The following is a 22,634-nucleotide window of genomic DNA, read 5'->3' as shown; positions in this document are numbered from 1 at the left end:
TACTGAGACACATATATAGAACTATACTGAGACACATATATAGAACTATGCTGAGCCTGGAGCTATTTAATTCCAATACAGTTTGTACTTCTTTAGAATACAAACGTCACTATCAGCATATTTAATGATAAATAAAAGCTAACAAAGAGATTATTTTGTTACACTTTGTGAATTGTTTGAAGAACAATATTTCTGACACTCTTTTATTGTGGTCTAATGCGACAGCAAGGTCACTTTTACTTTTTATTCAGAGCAGTTCCTAAAACACACTGATTTTAATATCTAGCCCAAATTCTTGGCCTTTTGCTCATATCTTTGTTGTCCCCTTCTGGCAACTTTTTTTGTTATGTGTTTTAGTTTTTTCCAAGCTTGCTTTTGAAATATGTTTTAACTTGATTTTGCCTGGAAGGGAATGATATATAGAAGAGAAAGAGAACATCTCCAGTGCCACTGCTGCAGGCCTGGCCTGCACTCTACTGATATTTGATAGATAGCCTAGCACCAACTATCCCATATTGGTGCAATTTCATCTTTTGATATTTACTTTTAACATTGGAAAACTCCGCTTTCACTCTCTGTGGCATTTCTCTTTTTGATATCTTCTGTAAACGATGTTTATTTAACAAGTAAGTTTCAGTGTTTACCTCTCCTTGATTAGGTTGAGGAAGATTTCTATCAGTACCAAAACCATATGCAGAATTATGCTGAGGTCGAAGTTCTGACATACTCCTCTCCACTCTGGCACATAAAAAAAAAATGCAATCCAGTTAAGATAAAGTATTTGCATAACTGGTTATAAACCAATGTCTTAATAATGTTTTGTTGAGAATACACATCAAATGCTTCCATTTTAAGACTATATTCAAGAAAAAGAATTGATAAAAGCTGCAATCTATCAAAACTATTTTATGATCAAGGTACTTTACTTCATCTGATTTTATACAACATTTTGTTGTAAAAACCTTCAAGCATATTGTAAAGTCAAAAGAAATTTTTAACAATTAGAAATATCCATATATCTCCCACATTGACTCACCAATTACCAATTTATCACATATATTAATATATACACATTTATATCTATTTTCCTATGGAATTATTAATCCATCTTTTCTATTATGCAATTGAAAGTAAATTTTAGAAAGCAGGATATTGCACAAAGAATTTCACTGCATCATTTGAATATACAGAGAACTCGCTAGTTGGGTATTTTAAATTCAATTCACAGATAAGAAACCTAAGGCCTAGACAATTTATGGAGACTTTTTGGACTACCTATTTAGGAATTTGTGGAAGAAGAGATTTTAACCCTACTCAGGCTTAATAATCTTTTCATTTTCCACTAATTTAAAGAATCTCACAGAGTAGATTCAGAATTATCTTGTCAATTCACAGTTCACATAATAAAAGAGCTATAAAAAGAAACTCAAATTAAAAAATCACATTAAGTTAAAGAAAGTACAGTTCCTTAAGTATTTATATAGAAAACCCACGAATGACCTCAAATCTTGTGAAGACTATCACTATCTTGATAAAAATCTCAGTTTTGTTTATCCTTCTAAATACCATTAATTATTTCATTTAAGTCTTAGAATGATGAAGAAATAAGATACAGAAACTCCTTTTTTCTATAAATGAGGGAACAGTGAACTTTAGTTTCCTCAAAGTCACAGAGTTATTAAAAGAAAGAGAATTGACGTATATGTTCTGTTCATTGATTATAAACTTTGGATTAGGAAGCCTGGAGTTAACTGCTCATTGGTTTAGAGAACTTGCTGCTTTTCAAAAGGACCCAAGTTCAGTTCCCAGAACCCATGTTGGGCAGTCACTACTGTCTACAACGTCAGTGTCAGAGTCTCAGATTCACTCTTGTAGCTTCTGTAGGCATTCACACTCACATAGTATACATACACACTCACACAGACATACATACACATAGGTAACAATTATGAATCCAACAAAGAACTTCGGGATAGGAAGATTACAGAGAATAGTTTTAAAGTGACCTACATAGGTGTTATTTGTAATTATAATGCTTGGTTAGTGCCTCAAGGAATTTACAGCTTTTATTAACTGATAATATGAAATTCTTGACGTTAATTTTATTTACAAAATTATGTTTGTTAACATTTATTATATATACCATATACATAAAACATGAATACATATGTATACACACACCATGAAACCTTAAAATATGGAATAGTGGCACAAAGATTAAACTTGAAAATGACAAATGGTTGTGAGATTAATCTACTTTTCAGACATACCCATGGCAGTTCAAACTGCTATCATGTCAACTGGAGTTGTGCCTATCAAGGAGGCACAAGCAACACACCTTCCCACAAAAACCAATGTTTCAAATGTATCTCACAAATATCATCTTCGTCATGATAACGATGAAGCAAAGCAGATGATAATTTAATTAAGGATAGAAAATTGATGAGATTATACACTGATATTTAACCCTCATATTTCTAATGTTCAAAAGCATTGAAAACCATAAAGGATAGAGTTTGTTTTATATAAAGAAATAAAGGTGATGCAGCAAGACGTACCAACTTTAACACTGTTTTAGCTAATTGGATTCCGTTAGCACAGCATGAAATTTATGCCGAGTAACCAGATTCAACACCACAGCCTTGGCCAAGTTATTTGATCTTTCTATGCCTCAGTAGTCTCATCAATGCTTTATAGGGTTGTTGAGAGGATTAAATGAATTACTAGCCGTGAAACATTTGTAACTCATCTCGCCATGCATAATAAATAGTCTGTACCTGATTGCTGCTTTTAGTATCATCCTCACCATCTCTGAAGTGAGTAGGCCTGATTATAAACATCTCTATTTTGTAGATGAGAAAATTAGAGCCCAAGGATGTGAAATTAGTTAAATAAGACAGATGTCACTGCAGACAAGACTTTCAGATTCATCTTTTGGTGTTGCTGCTAGTATAAGGAAGTTGGATGGACGGGCACAGCCACCTCTGATCTTCTATTCTCACACCACTAGAGAAGAATATGTGGTATACGCAAACACTGTCCTAGTGGGAGAAAAAGGACTGAAATGGGACATATTGTCAGTTGGTTTGGTTTTTATTTGAAGAAGGGCTTTTTATATTTTTCCCTACTGAAATCCTAAACCAAATATGTGTACTTTGGCAATGTTAACTTGATGTTGAATTACAGTGTTGATGGATAGGAAAGAAAATATACACATTACATGCACAGTAAGTGGCATTCATTATTTCTTGATTCATTTGCTGGTCCCATGAGTGAGAAAAGTGAGAAAAAGCACACTACTTTTCTCTGAATTACTGAGAAATATCTTACCTGTTCTGATCTCCATGCTTCTTTGACTTCCCTTTACAGTAATGGATAACCTGGATTGCCACACCAACGATTATAGCCAGTGCTATTCCAGGCAATGTTGCTACTAAAATCAGGTCCAGAGTGTTCCAGAGTTGTTCACATTTCTCTCCCATGTACCAGTAGTCTCCCCACTGGCCTCTGTAATTTGGACATCTAAGTAGGGATAAAACAAATGTTTCACACAATAGAGGAATACAAGTTATCTCATATGAGTGAATCAATGTTTCATTGTTACTCAACCATGAGACTTTTCCTTAATCTCTTCAGAGATTTACATCATCCCATTTTTCCACTTGAGCAAGTGCTCTAAACCTTACAAGTTTTGACACATTAAGTAATCATACCAAAGCTGTGGGATTTCAGGATTTCCTAACCATCAGCTAATGAAGATGTAATAATTAGTACATAGAACAGGGAGAGGAGAAAAGCTATCTTAAGTATGCTTTCAAAACTTTCCACATTTTGTGCACTGCTCCTACCCCCGTTCTACTTTGACTACTCCAGCTTTCTGGCTTCTGTAAAAATAGAGTTCTACTCAGTATAAGCTGCCAGTTCTCTAGAGGGCAGGCCCTATCCCTCCCACCCACTAACTTCTGAAGGAAAGAATACAAGTTAACAGACTAAATCTACCATGCCACAAGAAATGCAAGAAGAAACATGAGAAGAGAATAGGCTGCCAGAAAAACATGTCTGCCCTCATCTTTCCCAGGACTCCAGAGTTTCCTTTTTATTTTTTTAAAGAAGTGACTCATTTGTGAACTGCGTGTGTTTCATAAGTCTTGGGATGCAGCCAAATAATGTGAATACGGATCTCTTGTGCATAGACCAAATCCAGAGTGGCATACACCCACATAGAAATTTCTATGTTGGTGAAGTCAGTAGAATGGGATTTTTCATGTGTCCCCTGGAAGTGACTATAGGAGAAGTTTTCTGGGGTCGTGTCTTTAGGGGCACTGTCTCCTAAAGGATTGATATGAGATTACCCAGTTGTACAGTAAAGGCAGTTAGTAAGGTAAGCTACTTGTTGCTTTTTTGTGTGGTTCCAAAAACACATTAAATATTACTGTCATGGTTGACATGAAGGAAATGACTAGAAAGTTAGATAGTTATGATCTTTCATAGCACTAATTATCTGTGATTCCTTAAATTATCTGCCAGTTTCAAACTAATAGTCATGTACTAATAGGATGTGCCTTTTAGTATGTAATATACTTTTACCAATTTAAACAGGTCAAAGAAGAGTTTTCATATATCTTATCCACTTGCCTGTATTTCGTCCTTGGAAAAGACTTTGGTGAGAATGTATTTCTTTATCTAGCAGTAAATGACAAATGGACTATCTATCTTACAATAATATTTCACTCATTCAAAAATGTATTGACTGTGTGCTAAATATTATTCCAGATATTTGCAACATACTGTTGAATAAAAATGTAATATCCATATATGCCTAATTGACATAAAAAAGCAGAGAGAGAGACACACACAATAAAAGAGACAGACAGAGACACAGAGACAGGAAAGAGAGAAATTGCCAAAATTCAAGTAATTTATCCACAATGCTGCACTTGAGAAGTGCTATATATATTGTAGAGATTCATGCCAAGTAAATGAATGTTTATATGAAGGTTTTATTCCATAATTACCATAAGAAACAAAGAATTTCACATACTACTTGACTACTGTGAGAAATACAAAGAAATATTTCAAATTTTTATAATAGTAACTGTCTCTGACTCTGTTCCAAAACAACATTTTATTTCTTATCCCTAGCCTCATAATGCTAAAAGCAACCTAATTTTACTTAACCTGTCTGCTGCATTTAACATAGCTGACCACTCTCTCTTCATTGAATTTTCACTTGCCTTCCAGAACATGCTTTTATTTATGTATTTTTCTAGTTGACTGTTTATCTCTACATTACATTTCTTGGTTTCTTGTTTTCACTGATCTACTTAAAGGTCGATGTATTTCACAGATATTATTAATATTTTTAGATTTGTTTGCTTCCATTGTAGTACTTGTGGAATCTAGGAAACTAGAAAAGACAATAGAGAAGAGGAAGAAAGACATTTAAAGAATGGAATAGTGGAACACAGATACTATGAACCAGGAATAAGGGGAATGGAAGTTTAGGTGAAAAAAAGGAATGGAAGAATAAGGCAGAGGAAAGGGTAGAAGAAGGGATAACTAACATTAAAAATGAAAAGCCAGGCATGGTGATACCTGCCTTTAATTAAACACTTGAGAGGCAGAGGCAGACTGCTGCCTGTGAATTTGAGGCCAACTTGGTCTATAAAGTGAGTTGGATGCCAGTCAGAACTACATAGAAAGACACAGTAATAATAATAATAATAATAATAATAATAATAATGCTATATAGAAATTTATTACACACATGTACATAAGAGAGACAGGTGAAATAATTTAAATAAAAGAGTAGTTGAAATCATCCTTACCCAGAGAATTATGCTATTTCTAGAAGCCAAAGGTTGCCAAGTTAAAAGTCCAGTGCCAAGAGTGGGATACCTTCCCTCAGGTTGTTGCTTAGAGGTGACCCAGAAATCTCCAAAACAGGTTATCAATATTACTCTTTGTCGCCAACCAGAACTTATTGGCAAGACTTTATTATTGAATAAACCACATACTTTCATCACAGGACATAGACAAATCATGTTAATGCTGATTTAGAAACTTTTTCCTCACTAGCTTGGTTTCATAGTACCAGAAGGTACTGTGTAAGCTGCTATGGGGGAAAAGTCTTCAAGAATTTTACCTGGTTTTTAACTGCAGCAATGACAGGTATAGCAGAATATGCCAGTGGGCACAACAGTGGCACAGATATTATGGAGGTAATGCACCTTGTTTGATTGTATTTAAGGCCCACTCCCCAGTTGAAGACACATGACTAATACTAAAATCTGGCCAAGAACCCATGGTTGGGGAGCTCATAGGCCCCAGCATGAATCTACCATTTTTAATTTGCTAAATGGTATACAGCATCAAACCACCCTATATATTAATATCTCTCTGCCCACAGATCAGTATTCCTCTCACTTACCAAATATACATGAGAGTTGGTTATCATTCAAAGTGTATAAACAACAAAACAAAACCCTAAGAATCAATATCACAAGTAATTTAAAATGGGATACAGCACTATGAAGAGGGCTCTCAAAAGATGAAACACAATTGGCTCAAAAATACTTGAAGAAATATTCAGCATCCACAGCTATCTAGAATATGCAAATTGAAACTACTTTGAGATTTCATCTTATCCCAGTCACAATAGCCAAGAACAATAGAACGAAGAGCATCACATGATGGCAAGGAGGACAGGGAAGGAGGACACTTACTCCTTGCTAGTGGGAATGGAAACGTGTACTTATCAAATGAGGGTGGTGATTTCTCAGAAGGCTAGAAATCATTCTTTATTAAGATCCACTCATGTGCACATACTCAACGAACTCTACAGCCTACTTGGAGGGACTTGTTCATCCATGTTTATTGCTGCTCTATTCATAGTACCTAGAAATTGGAAAAAGGTTAGCCATCCATCAACAGATGAATAGAAAATGAAAATGTGCTATATTTATGCAACTGAATACTATTCTGCTGTTAAGAAAAATTGCAGATAGAATGGATGGAGCTAGAAAAAACTATCGTAGGTGAGGTAAATCAGACTCCCAAAGACAAATAGTTTTTAAAATGTTTCTTAGCTATTTGCATTTCATCTGTGAATTTGTTCAGTTCTATATTCTACTTTTAATTGGATTGGTTTTATTTTTGGCATTGAGACTTTCAGTTCATATAAATTTTTGACACTAATCTTCTAGCTAATGTATAGATGGTGAGGATGTTTTGTTGTTGTTGTTGTTGTTTTTGATGATGATGATGATGATGATTTGGTTTTGTTTTCTACTGTGTAGGCTGATAATGGGCTTTTCTTTGCAGTTTATTTGGCTGTTAACACCCACCTGGCTACAGATGAAAGAATAAGAAAATTAGAGAATGAAATATAATTTGAAGTAGACCATCTCAAAACATGATGGTACATGCCTGTAATCCCAGCACTCTGGATGCAGAGACAACAGGTCACAAGCTCAAGGCTAATCTGGAATATATAGCTAGATTTTTTTTCCCAAACAAGGAAATAAAGGATTTCCCCTCCCTCAGTTTCTTAAATGACTAAGAAAATAGTGAATGAAGGAGCCAAAATTTAAATTCCATATTTTTTAGTTGAGGGAAAGTATGAGAGAAGAAAATGGGCGCTGTCTCTTTTCTTATGACCAGAATAGCATGCAGGGGCTTGGGATATATGGGAAGAGAAGAGTGAGAAAGAACATGAGACTTAACTGAAACACACACACACACACACACACACACACACACACACACACACACACACTTTGCTTTTTCTCCATGCCAACTAAACAAAGACAAAGAAAAGATATAACACATGAAAATATAGTAAAAGGCCTTCATGATCAAAAACTATACCTGGTCAAGTCTATACTCTCCAGAAACGTTAGATACTACAAACACTAAACATTTAGCTCCATGAAAATCTGAATAACTGGATGATGGGTCTTTGGAACAAGGAAGAAAATGGCACTTCTCTAAAAGAAATGAAGCAGAGAAAACAGTAATATTATTGTGCATCCATCCCTAGGCATCATGTTCATAATTGCTGTCAGATCTAAGGAAATATTACCCTTATTTAATGGGTCATCTTGAGAAGGAGGGAGGCATGACCAACTGAGCAGGATCTTCCACTACAAGGATGATTCCCGTGGGAAAGTATAGAAGAAGGGAGGATATTCTGCAAGAATTAAGCATTCAATGGCAATTTGTACTCAAGTTTTTCAAGGGTATGATAAAGCCATTATTTATAGCCACAATGAAAAATAGCTGTTACAAAATGCTCCTTGATAATTTGTAATCTGTTTTCTTCTTTTCTCTTTTCTCTGATACTAGGCTAGTGTGTTTATTGTGTGGGCATGTCTACTGTGGGCCTAGGAAATAGCAAATGTGGCCAGGAGAGGGTGTGACTTGTCACAAGACTTGATAAGAAAAAGAAGCAAATAAGAATAGAAGTGGGAAGAGGGGTAAAGGCCAGTTAAGATAACAAGAAAGTAGATGTGTTATGATTTATTTTCTTCCATCAGCCTTAAATGCAAACTTGGTAGTTTTATGGAATTAATTTAGGTCCAAATAACAATTACAAAAAATTTTTCCCCATAGAGGAAGACGGGCTTCCATATTACAGTACTGCTGTATGATGAGCCTGTTTTTTCCTGAATTGACATGCTTTAAAGTGGGGCCATGGCTGTTTCAAATCAATGCCTGCAAGGAGTAAGCAAAGGATTTACATGATTGTAATTAAACCTCTTCAGTCCTTGAGAACTAGGATGGGTAATCTGTAAAGGAGGGCATTACAAACTTCTGTAGGGGAATTTAGACACAAGGATTGCAAAGCAAGTTCTGGCATTGTGAGAGAAAGTATAGCAACCCCAGCTACCAGGGAGCAGACGCTTTCCGGTGGATAGCTCAGAAGGAGAGGCCATAAAATGGAGTACAGTGGAGTGTAATAAATTGCCCACATTATCTTCCAGAGTCCTGAATTACCAGTGAGAAAGATGACTGCAATGTTGAGACTAATGATTGACTACTGGGAACTAAGTGTTTTTTATTTCTGTTACAGTACCTAACATTTCTCCAGTTGGGGAAATAATTCCTCCTTAGCTTTTTCTGCAGCATTCTTTGAATTAAATGCATAATAGTGAGTTACCTTCATTTGGGAAGAAAGAATGCATATTACTAAGTGATATCATCTAATTCCATTACATTCATAAGCACACACAAAATATATGTATATATATTATATATATGACAAATATATGTATGTATTATGTATTATGACAGAGTATAAACTTTACACAAACACACACACGTACACACACAATATATATATATATATATATCCTTTCAGGGATTATTTATATAGTTTGTCATTAATTCTTAATGAATGATCATTCACTTATTTACATATAAAGTAATAAGTTATCTACTTCAAGATTCAAGGTCTTGGGCTATTTACACAATTCTTAGGTATGGTAGCTTCATTAGTTATAACCGGTTTAATTTCAGGCAACATGTAACATTATATATAAACCTTTCAAATACCAGGATGCTATGAATTTTACAGGCTTTTGAATGCTCCTAGGCTATATATGGTCTTCAAAATTTTCTTGCCAAGAACACTAAGCAATACTAAGCTTTGAGAATTGCCAGGTGTGCCAATACAGTTAGAGGTCATCTGTATGGCTTTGCAGTAAGGGTAAAAACAAGAGGTACACTTGGCTTTTTAGTAACAGCTGAGAAAAGGAACTGAGTCTAGATGCACCCTCTAAGAACTGGAGTTTGTAAGAGTGCCCACTACAGACAGAGCCACTGAGTCTTTATTAACTACAGTGTGGAAATCCCATCCAGTCTTAGCGCAATGGGTGGGCAACGCCCATTCTCCATGGAGTGCTATAAGGTAACCTGTAAGTTGGAGTCAATATCCTAACAGGCCTTATGTGTCATTTTCAATAGTTACCTACTCCCAAGATGCAGCTGCTTCCTGTGAAACTATTTCACCCCCACACTGCTTCTAGTGGTTTCCATAGCACCTATGGTCTGAAAAGTTTAAGAGGAGTTGACCCGTAAACCAGGAAGTATTTGCTATACAGAAGTTTGAACAATGGGTAGCAAAATATCCGGACTTACACTGTAGTACAAATCACTATTGATGCTACCCATATTAAGAGTAAATTTGTAAAGCAGAACAGGTAATGGCCAGAGTTGTATGGCCAGGGTAGCATAACTGCTAGTACTGCAAGGGCCTGGGGCACTGGTTATTTCTAATAATGGACTGGGTATTTATTATGTTGGGCACAGTAACCAATATTGTGCTGGGGCACTTTTATCTACTATGTAATTTTCAGAAAGTAGATCTAGAATAAAAAAATCAAACAGGCTTCTTAACTGAAAACATATGGAGCTGAAGAGATGACGCAGCAGTTAAGAGCACTTGCTTTTCTTGAAGACGACTGGGGTTCAGTTCTTGGCACCTAATGGCAGCTCACATCCATCTGCCATTCCAGTTCCAACTTCATATTTTGGCTTTTCTAGGCTCTACATACCTGTTGGATTTACATACATGCAGCAAAAATATTCATATACATACAGTAAAAAAATAAGTCTAAAAAAAAACGAATATCGGGTTGGAAAGATGACTCAGCAGTTATAAATACTGACTTCTATTCCAGAGGATTCAGGTTTAATTCCCAGCACCCACATGGCGTGTCACAACTATCTGTAACAGAGTATTATACATATACATATATATATATATATATATATATAACACCAATGAACATATAATAAAAATAAATCATTAAGAAAACAAATATATAGCTCCCATTGATTAAATTCATCTTGTTCAGCTGGACTTAATTCCTTGAATTACTACTAACAAAGTTAAATTTTCATGTAACCACTATGCATGCTCCTTATAGGTAGTTGTGGTTTTTGACTTTTGATACAAAAACCTGTGTCCAAGCTATATATGCAAGTGTTACACAGCAGAGTTGACAAATGGGCAAATGTTTCTGCTCATAACACACAAAGCATTATGTCATTATATTTCTTGCATTGGTCACCTAAGTTTTGCCACAGTGTGAAGAATTCCCTGCCTTCATGTTTTCTGTTTATCTTGTTGGACTTCAGAATTCTTGTCAAAGTTTGCACACTGAGTGTATCAAAGAAAATATAATGGAATACTATAACTGCCCTCGTAATCTTGATACAACATTTTATATTCAATTTTAGGTACCATTCACAGGCCCCCATCTTGTTGGCTAGCATATATTCTACCACCCCTGCCAACATGTTATCTAACTGGAATTATGCCACAGTGTGCCTAATGTACACAGGATGGCATACATTCGCCTTTACAACTTACTACTAAACATTTACTGTTCTACACATAGCTAAAATAGTGCTATTTTGCTGTTATCTCTATAGCCTGTGGAATCTTAATACGTTATTAGATATTGCCTTGAGTGACTACACTCTGATCCAAGCAACTACATTCCCTTACAAGGGATTGTTAACTGTTGCCTTCCTCTCACAGAATGTCACAAGACTCTCACCTGAGTGTTTATGGCTACATAAATGCCAACTTAATTGCACATGGCTCCATAAAGAGCTTGAGTATAGAAGCCATGGAAAACTAGGGAAGAGAAGCCCTAGCTATGTGGCTACAGGGAAGCTCTCTTTCCTATTGGGAAAGGCTTTCCAAGTACATCCTCTTGAGGGAAAGCATCTACACTCCTGTAAGGAATCCCTCATCTATGCCCCATAAGAAAGCCCAATAAACTCATTGGTTCTCCACAGTGAACTTTGGTGAAATTGTACCTTAGTTTGACATCAGGACTTTGGGAGTAGGGAGATTGTGTCTCTCCCTGGGAGATTTTTTTTATCAACAAATGTTTCTCCTATTCAAGAAATGATAAGACACTGATTTTGTTCCTATGGCTTTTGGTGGGAAAAACTGATTGTTTTTAATTACCACAACTGCTGTCTTTTCTGAGTATACACTTCAAACATATATATATATATAATATGTTCAACTATATATAAATTAAATATATATTACCAAATATATATCATATATACATACACACACACATATATATAACAACAAATAATCCAAATAAAAATGGGGTAGAGACTCTAAACAGTAATCTCACACCCAATGGTTGCTAAACACTTCAAAGTGTTCAATATCCTAGTATCAGGTTAATGCAAATCAAAATCAAAACTACTGTGAGATTCCATCACACATGTCAGAATGGCTAAGATCAGTAACATAAGTGACACTCCTCCATTGTTGGTGGGAGTGCAAACTTGGAAATCTATCTACCTCAAAATCTAGCTATACCTCTTGGGCATATACCCAAAGGATGTTCCACTCTATCACAAAGACACTCACTCCATCATATTCAATGCAGTTTTATTCATAACAGCGAAAAACTAGAAACAACCTAGATATTCCTTATGCAAAGAGTGGATAGAGAAATGTAATGCATTTACACAGTGGAGTAGTACTCTGCTGTTAAAAATGACATCATGAAATTTGCAGGCAAATAGATGGAACTAAAAGAAATCACTCTGAATGAGGTAACCCAGACACAGAAAGATAAATATGGTATGTATTCATTTTTAAGTGCACATTAGCCATCATATAAATGTTAACAGATCTACAATCCATAGACCTAGAGGGGTTAGATAAAGAGGAGGCTTCTAGGGGAGACACATGGATCTCCATGGAGTGGGAATAGAATAGGGGTGAGTGTTGAAATGGGAGCTAGGGATCAGGTGAGGGGGAATGAGCTAGAGGGAAGGAGTAAGGGAAGAGACAGCTGGAATGTGGAGGAGCCTTTAGGAGGTGGTGTGGAAGCCTAGTGCTGTGGAAATTTCCTGGAAAGTATGAAAATTATCCAATAAAGATTCCTAGTAATGGGATATACTAAGTCTGAACTGGCCATCTCTTATAGCCAGGCAAGGCTTCTAATGGTGGGACTGAGTTGCATTCAGCTGAGCTGTTGCCTAAGGGAGTCACATGGAAATCTCCAAACTGCTCAGGCTGTTGGGAAGCCAAAGAATTGGTTGATATCTGCAAATTGACAATAGGTTCCCATTGCCAAGGACAACACCCACACAAGTCATTGAACATGGAGAAGTCAAGCTGGTGCCTACATGGATCCTTCCTCCTTACTTTCTAGTCTCTTTGGTATGGGAAGGTACTCTGCAGGTTACTGAAAGGTAAACATAATCACCAAACCAGAAAAAAAACAATTTGACCAGCAATCTGTTCTTCCTGTTCCCTACCTCGAGAAAAGCTGAGAAGACATATACACACCATCAAGGCTAGCTTCAATGCCTTACTGTTTAAAATCACTTTTCATTGTTTTTAGTATGAGTCCAGTTTTTTGTAGGACTATGTAAGTACCCCTATTCAGTAATTGGTTCATTGAATAAACCCTTATAAAGAGGAAAGATAAAAAAGTACATGAATAGAAGTGAAAGGACATTTGTTCCAAATGTCTAGAGCATAGTCTATCTGCATTTGTCCAACTGTATAATATTTCAAACCTCAGAGCCCTAGCCTATACATGGTCATGATATTGTCCATTTTAATTGTTGGCTCTTTGCGGGCTATACTCTCTTTAATCAACGAGGCGAGCTTTCTTATTTATATGGTATGTTTTCCTCCAATCACTCTCATTTTTAGGGTTAGGAAAATAGAAAATCTGTTTAAATTTTTTAATGTTTTAATGACTGTCATAGCATGTCTAAAGCATATTTTGATTTACAAATAAAAGATCATTATTCATTATTGAATAAAATGATGCACACCTAATTTTCTTGCTTGATAGAGTAATAACACAGTTTACTAATGAATATATATATATATAATCTAGCTGTAAAATGTCTATGTGCAGCAAGCAAATGTGAATGCTATTAATCTCATAAAGTCAAAAGAAACCATCTGTTTTTTTTAATTTCAGTATAATTTTTATAATATTTTAGAAAAACACATTCATTGTCCTATGTGCATAAGAGCTGTTTCTTATTACATTATTATTTTATATCTTTGCATATACAAGAGAGAAAGAGAGAGAGAGAGAGAGAGAGAGAGAGAAACAAAAACAGATGTAATTACTTACAATATACAATGTTTTCTTTTTCTACAGCATAACTACTACTTACTTGCAGAAAGGCTTGCCATCCTTGCATGCACAAGCAATAGACTTTGGGCAGAAACCTGTTGTGTTTCCTAGGCACTCTTTAAAGTCTTCCACAGATGCACAGTTGGCTATAAACAGTAAAATTCAAAAATCATCTTAACAACAGAAAATAATGTTTCAAATATATATATATATATATATATATATATATATATATCATGTGCAAAGTTCTAAACATTAAGAAAATTGTTCATGTGGAAGGAGAAGGTGGGAACAGACATGAAGAGTGCAAAGAATGAAATTATCTTTTCATTCAAGAAAAAAATTTTTAAATAAAAAAGGAAAATAAGTTTTGCTACTTTAAGATTTTCCAAACATCATACTGATAAGGATTAGGCTTCAAATTTCATGGTGACTATCCAAACATCATTTCCTCATACTATTTTATTCTGTTTATTTTGAAAATATGACTTTATGAAGATCCATAGCATTATGGATAAAAGGACATCTAATGCTCTCTCAGAGCAAATTAGAGCATTATCTTCTGGATAAGGAAGAAAACCAGTATCTCTCATGGTAGAGGTAGTGTACAACGGGCATGCCTACCCTCAATTTACTCTTGCTTTCCTAGAAAAACAACTGCATCCCCTTCCCTTTAAAGAGACAAGACATAAGTTCAGAGGACCAGGAGAATAAAGAGAGATATGTAGCAGTGGGGAGTAGGGAATAGTTAGGGGAACCAGTAGAAAGTCCTGAATGTTAGGGATGTTAGAGGCTTCCAGGACCCAAAGGGGATAACACTAGCCAAAATTCCCAACAGCAGAAAGATAGAACCTGAGGAGACCATATCCAGTGGATAGGCATGGCCTCCCCAATTGAGACATGGGGCCACCACCCATCTCAAAATTTTCTTTCTTTCTTTCTTTCTTTCTTTCTTTCTTTCTTTCTTTCTTTCTTTCTTTCTTTCTTTCTTTCTTTCTTTCTTTCTTTTTTTTTCCGGAGCTGGGGACTGAACCCAGGGCCTTGCGCTTGCTAGGCAAGCGCTCTACCACTGAGCTAAATCCCCAACCCCCCATCTCAAAATTTTCAACCCAGAATTTTTCCTGTTTAAAGAAAATGCAGGAACAAACATGGTGCAGAAACTGAAGGAAAGGCCACCCAAGACTACCGTACCTAGGGATCCATCCTATCTGCAGACACCAAACCTAGACACAATTGCTGATGCCAAGAAGTGCTTGCTGATAGAAGCCTTGTATGGCTGTCCCCTGAAAGGCTTTGCCAGAACCTGACAAATACAGATGTGGATGCTCTCAGCCAACCATCGGACTGAGCATGGGGACCCCAATGTGAGAGTTAGGAGAAGGACTGAAGAAGCTTAAGGAGATTGCAACTCCATAAGTGAACAACAGTGTCAACTAATAACAGAGCCCTCAGGCTTCAGGGACAAACACTGAAACAAAGAGTATGCATGTCCAGTCCATAAAACCCTGTACATAAATATGTAGCCAGAGGGACTACTTGTATCAGGCATCAGTGGGAGAGACAGATGCTTGATGCCCCAGAGAGAAGGAAGATGCTATTGGGTTCAGGTGGGGGAGCACTCTCTTAGAGGCAAAGGGAAGGGGCATGGCGTGGAGGGTTAATGGAAGGGAGAACTGGAACAGAAACATTTGAAATGTAAACAGATGAAATATTTTTTAAGAAAAGGACACTGATTTACAAAGGTAGATTAAATAATCCATTGGCTGTGTCTCTGACTCTTTTTCTTGCTCTCAGAATTCATTTCCTTCTTTTGAGCTGTCTTGTCCATCCTCGATATAAGGGTTTTTGCCTTATCTAATTGTATCTTGTTTTGTCATGTTTGGTTGCTGTTTTTAGGAGGCCTTCTCTTTTCTGAAGGGAAATGGAGGGGACTGAGTCTAGAGAGAGGGGAGGTGGGTAGGAGCTGGGAGGAGTGGCGGGAGGAGAAGCTGTGAGTGGGATATATTGTATGAGAGAATGATCTATTTTCAATAGCAATAATAATAATAATAATAATAATAATAATAATAATAATAATAATAATAATAATAATAATCCCCAACTAGTAAGCCACAGAGAGTAACACAACAAGTACTTCAGCATCAATGCATACTGTTTTCCCCCCAAAGTTTCCATAGACACTTTTTCTGCCAAGATATGGCTGCAGTAACACCCCAATAAGAACTGAGGAAAACACTAGTCTAAAAGCAAGTGAAAAGCGCTTGTTACAAATCACAGGATGCATAAAGCACAAAAATCTTAATCCCAGAAAATGGTGAATCATTTTATCCTTCACCAGCACAGATTTAAAAAAAAAAACAGTTTATAGAGTGAGATTTCAGAATTGTCTGAATCCTGGTATCTCTTTAGCATAGAAGATGTGACTAATTTAGAATTCAATAGGAGGCTAATAACATTTGTACAGCCTATTTTTCATGATTTATTATTTAAATATATTACTAAAAGAACAAAAGAAAATATCACAAAATATGATAGCATTTGTAAGCAAAACTAAAAAAAAAAAAAAACAACAATTGAATACTTGGAAAGTTTGATTCATGCTTTTCTTTTCTAATATGAAAAACAACTTCAACTGGCCAAAATGTTCCCTCTGACTTCACATTATAGAAATCCCCACCACAATTACTGGGGAAAATATTGTTGCTTAGCTAAACTTTGACCACTTCTGTTTTTACCAGGCAATGTTTAGAAAAAGAAATATAGTTCTTTTCTTGGTAACAATTTAAGGCTTTAATTTATAGACAGACATGATTACTTAATCTATTTATTTAGCCACCACTTTAAAGTAATCCATGTGATTTGATTATATCAGAGAAATACATAACTGAATATATTGCAGATTGAAATTTTTCTTAAAAATAAATTACAATGTTAAGACATTCTGAGAAACAAATTATTAAGTGTAAGTGGCCCAAACTAATTACCAGCATCCTGAAAATAAAATTTTTAATTATTTTCCCACAGAATTTTTTCACCTAAGAGAATTTTTACCTAAGAGATCAGAAATGAACATGTTATCTTCAGAAGAAAAAAACCCTTCAGAAAGTAAACAACTCAAATAAAGAAGATTCTTTCAAAATTTACATAGCTTCAACAACAGAGCTCTTGCCTAGAATGCTGGTTAATTCCTTAGGTTTGGACACTGAAACCCACTTAATTCATTATGTCTTCAACCTGTAGAAATAAAACAAGTAAGATTTTCTTACGTTGTGAGCAATGCGCCATCAAAAACCAGGAGATGAACAGAATTTGAGTCAGCATAAATGTGCAATCTGCCATTATGAGAGCAAAGCCGAACCCTAAGCAGCGTTAGCAACTGAACTTAGGTCTCCTGTCGTTCCGAAAGCCAGCTGGTGAGGAGAGATTGTGAGTGGCTTATATAGGCCGTATGTGAAGATGGATTTTGAACTTTTCCCTTCCAGCCTGTGTAAACTGCTAATTAACTTTTCATTGTAGATGTATTGATTGCCTGTACCCACAGTTCCTGCTTCTCAGAACACAAGTGATTTGTTTATGAACTGTATACTGCTTGTGTTTATTCTCAAGTCCGTGCCATTTCCTAAAACTATTTGTTTATCTTTCTACTTGGTGTAATAATGTTTTTCCATTGCCAAAGAAGAATCTTTACTTGGAACGTATTTCTGTGAATACAGTTTTCGACACTGCTTAGAGTAAGAGTTCTCTGACTTCATGGCCACTGGGACTGCTAAGCAAGGATCAGAAGACACAACTGTGTGGCATTGCAAATAGAAAAAGAGAAATTAGAAAAAGGAATAAATGCAGAAGCAGATAAGTAAAGCTGCGAGGAAGGGAAAATAAAGCAATGAAGGGGGAAGTAATACCCAGTCAGGAAACACAGTTTAAAATAGTTGGGGCACAGCTTCCAAGTTCACAGGCAATACTTACAAAAGGGAATATAGTTTCTGATTTGGAAAGCATTTTAGGATTTATTTTATGGGCAGATATAATTGCAGTATTTATTTATTCAGCCATTGCTTTAGAGAATATTTTATGTATTATTTCCTGTTTGGAATTTATCTGTTGTTTACTTTATTCTCAATCTCTGCTTTCCAGCTACCAATAAAATGATAATACTATGAGCTCCAGGTTGAAACTTTTTGTTGCCATGAATAAAAACATGGTATCCAATAAAAGCATCCTTTACTTGGTGTACCCTGATTCAATATAATTTATTCTGAACAGTTTTGTTTAATATTTTAAGAGCAAGCTATTTATTTTATAAACCATGGCAATTAAATGTGTACTTTATGGTATTAGTATGCTATTATAAAATATAAATACTCATTTTGAGCATAAGCAATTTTATTTACTTGGATCTATTATGGTTAAAGCCAAGGTCTTGTATATACATAGTAAAATTAGACATGTTATAAATACAGAATTGAATTCTTTTTCTGTTATGTGACTTTCCTCTACAATATCCACTGCATTCATTTTGAGATCGACACTATATGGTCCAACTTGACCTTAGACTCAGTGATGATCCACTCAATAACGCTTACTAAGTGTTAGGATATGTCACCACACCTATTTTCAAGTGAACTTTAAGACAAATATCAGTGCTCCTTGGCTCAGAACTTATAAATTATTGGTGTCATTCAAGAATTCTGCTTATATAGTCTAGTGATAGGTAAGTGGGGCCTTCTACAAGCAGTCTTCTTGCAGTTCCCTCAGAAACATTCTCCCTATTAAATCAATATCCACTTTCCTGAAACTTCCAGTTAGTAAGGAACACATTGATTATGATTCATTTCGAAAGTTCTACTATAAGTCTTGGGAAGGAAAAGTTTAGAGCTCACCTATTCAATTCATTATAGATACAGTTAATAACTGGTTCCTCTGTATCATTTTAAGACACTATCATTTGTTTCTAATTTTGTATAGTAAGCACACAATAGTAGATACATGTACAGCAACAAATTTCTCCTCAGTAAGCTAATAAACACCTTTCATGCTACATAGAAACGAGAATTTCCAGCTATTTCTCTTATAGAACATTTTGCAGCTAAGAGGGGTCATATGGAAAATCTAGAGAAATAACAGACAAACAGCAAATTTGATAAGATTCTCAGAAGATTTTCTCCCAGTAAAGATAAGGCTGCTGTCTCTTTTGGCCCCTTCTATTCCACATTGCCTATATTTTGGTGTGGCTATAATGATGGAACTTTATAAACGTATCTGGCCACCTTAAAACCCTGGGTTTTGCAGAATAAAAAGGTGAACAAAAATATGTTTGTGTGGCTGGATTGACCCTGAGATTGCCTAGTTTCAGACTCCTTAACATGTAAAATTTACTAATAAACTTCTGTTGTTTAAACTATGTTTTTGTTGTTTGTTTGCTGGTTTGTTCTTGAGAGAGCGAGTCTTACTGTGTAACTCTGCCTAGCTGGAAACTCACTGTGCAAATGGTGCTTGTTAGAAGCTCACAGAGACCTGCTTGTCTCTACCCACCAACAACTGGAATTAAAGTCATGTGCCAAGAAGATTAAACTAGCTTTAGCTATGTGTTCTGAACAGGAATTTGTAGAAGAAAAGAACTGTAGTTGATATAATTAAAAGTAGACAATAGCATGGACTAACAAAAATGCTTTTTTATTATTGTTTTTATATTTTACAGCCTAGTCATTGCTCCTTCTCAGTATGCCCCACTCACATTTCCTCATCCCATTTCTCCTCCCCCCCATGTCTCCAAGAGGGTGAACCCCTGCCAGGACTCCTGACTTCTTGGGGCCTCAAGTCTCTAGAGGGTTAGACAGGTCTTCTCCCACTGAACCCACACCCAGCAGTCCTCTGTTGTGTATTTGTTGGTGGCTTCATATCAGCTGGTGTATGCTGCCTGGTTGGTGGCTCAGTGTCTAAGAGACCTAGGGTCCAGGTTATCTGAGGCTGCTGGTCTGTCTATGGGGTCACCCTCCTCCTCAGCTTCTTCCAGCCTTTCCCTAATTCAGCTACAGGGGTCCTCAACTTCAGTGTAATGGGTGCTTTTTAAAAAAAACTTCTAGGAAGAAGAGGTAAATATCCTATAGTCGAATACGTTTTCTAAACATTTATTTTTCTTATTTGTATGAGTATAATCTTGCGTACATGTACTCCTGAATGATACTATGCTATGCTTGTGGAGGACAGAAGACAGCTTGAAAAAGGCAATTCTTTCCTCCCATGTAATCTCGGGGATCAAACTCACTCACCAGGCTGAATAGTAAGTGCCTTTAATCATTGAGTCTTTTCATCAAGATCTCGTATATGCTGTCACACCAAAAACAATTGTTGCTAACCTATGGATTTTTTTTTATTGACCATTCCATTCGTTTACATCTCAAATGATATCCCACTCCCCGGTTACCCCCTCCACAACCCGCCATCCCATGATATCCTACTTCCTGGTTACCCCTCCACCTACCCCCATCCCACATCTGCCCTCCTCCCTCCCCTTGCCTGTATCAGGGTCCCCCACCCACCCACACTCTACCACACACTCCAGCATCCCCCAACTCTGAGGCATCAAACCTCCCTGGGACCAAGGACCTCTCCTCATGTTGCTGTCAAGCAAGTCCATCCTCTGCTACATATGTATTTGGAGCCATGGATCCCTGTAAGTACACTCCTTGGTTGGAGGTCTAGTCTCTGGGAAAACTGGGTAGTCAGGCCAGTCTATGTTGTTCTTCCAATGGGGTTGCACTTCCCCTCTGTTCCTCCAGTCCTTCTACCAGCTCCCCAAGCAGGTTATTGTGTTGCTTGGCTCCAAGCTTACACATCTGCATTGGTCAGCTGCTGGACTGACCTCCCAAGGAACCGCCGCACTAGGTTCCTGTCAGCCAGCACCTCTTGACCACGGCAACAGTATTGGGTTTGTTGTCTGTATCCTTAGGTGGGGCTGTCCTCAGTTGACCCTTTTTCCATCTGTGTTCCACTTTTGCCCCTGTTCTTCCTTTGGACATGAACATTTTGGGGTTAAAAAATTTGAGATGGATGGGTGGCCCCATCCCTCACCCAGGGGTTGTGCCTATCCACTGGTGGTGGTTTCCCCCTTCTCTGTGCATTATGGCTAAAATCAATCCTGTAGGGCCCAGAGAGCTTCATGTTTATCTGGTGTATGGGACCCTCCAGTGGCTATCCCTAGTTTCTCACCACCACTCCCGCTACTGCTACCTTTTTTTGTTTGATTTCATGACTGTCTGTACCTTTCTCACTTCTCCAATTTCTGATACTGCCACCCTTATTTCCTCCTCTCCTTTCTCCCTCCCTTGTCACCCTTTCCTTCCACCTCCCACAATCGTCCTGTTCACTCCTCAATGCAAGACTGAAGCATCCACCCCTGGTCTTCCTTCTTTTTATGTTCCATATGATCTATAGGTTTTATCATGGGCATTGTGAGCTTTTTTGGCTAATATCTACTTACTAGTGAGTACATGCCATGTATGCTGTTTGTGTCTGGTTACTTCACTCATATTTCTAGTTCCATCCATTTGCCTAAAATTCATGGTCATTGTTTTTTAATCACTGTGTAGTATTTCATTGTGTAAATGTACCATATTTTCTGTACCCATTCTTCTGTTGAGGGACATCTGGGTTGTTTCCAGCTTCTGACTATTATAAATGAAGTTGCTATGAACATAGGGGAGTATGTGTCCTTGTTCTATGATGGAGCATCTTTTGGGTATATGCCCAGGATCAGTATAGCTGGGTCTTCAGGTAGCACTATTTCCAATTTTCTCAGGAACCACCAGACTGACTTCTAAAGTGTTTTTACTAGCTTGTAGTCTCACCACAATTGAGAAGTGATCCTCTTTCTCCACATACTCGACAACATGTGCTGTCACCTGTGTTTTTGATCTTAGCCATTCTAACTGGTGTGAGGTGAAATCTCAGGGTTGTTTTGATTTGCATTTCCCTTATGACTAAAGATGTTGAACATTTCTTTAAGTGTTTCTCAACCATTCAAGATTCCTCAGTTGAGAACTTTCTATTTAGCTCTGTACTCCACTTTTTAATAGGGTTATTTGGCTCTCTGGAATCTACCCTCTTGATTTCTTTGTATATTTTGGATATTAGCCTTCTTTCAGATGTAGGATAGGTAAAGATCTTTTCCCAATCTGTGGGTTGCTGCTTTATTCTATTGATAGTGTCCTTTGCTTTACAGAAGCATTTCAATTTTCTGTGATCCCATTTGTTGATTTTTTATTTTAAAGCATAGGCAATCTCTATTCTGTTCAGGAAGTTTTTCCCTGTGCCCAAGTATCCAAGGCTCTTCCCCACTTTCTCAACAAACTCAAAGGGAAAAAACCCATATAATCATCTCATTATATACAGAAAAAGCTGTTGACAAAATACAGCACCCATTTATGTTAAAAGTAGTGGAGAGATCAGGAATTCAAGGCCCATACCTAAACATAGGAGGAGCAA

General features: G+C 36.7%; 1 protein-coding gene across 1 annotated transcript in view; it reads right to left on the bottom strand.

Annotated features, from left to right (window-relative positions):
- LOC116887943 overlaps positions 1-17,542 on the bottom strand; it is a 60,561-nt gene extending 43,019 nt beyond the window's left edge. The window contains exons 1-4 of the mRNA XM_032889399.1: positions 17,417-17,542; positions 14,191-14,296; positions 3,331-3,522; positions 545-738 (exon numbers count right to left, since the gene is read on the bottom strand). Coding sequence (XP_032745290.1) covers positions 545-738; positions 3,331-3,522; positions 14,191-14,296; positions 17,417-17,489 — 565 coding nt within the window. The 5' untranslated portion in view covers positions 17,490-17,542. The remainder of the gene's footprint in view (positions 1-544; positions 739-3,330; positions 3,523-14,190; positions 14,297-17,416) is intronic.
- Positions 17,543-22,634: the final 5,092 nt, after the last annotated feature.

This window comes from Rattus rattus, chromosome X (assembly GCF_011064425.1).
Source record: "Rattus rattus isolate New Zealand chromosome X, Rrattus_CSIRO_v1, whole genome shotgun sequence".
NCBI lineage: Eukaryota > Metazoa > Chordata > Mammalia > Rodentia > Muridae > Rattus > Rattus rattus.
This window is presented reverse-complemented; position numbering and strand designations above follow the sequence as displayed.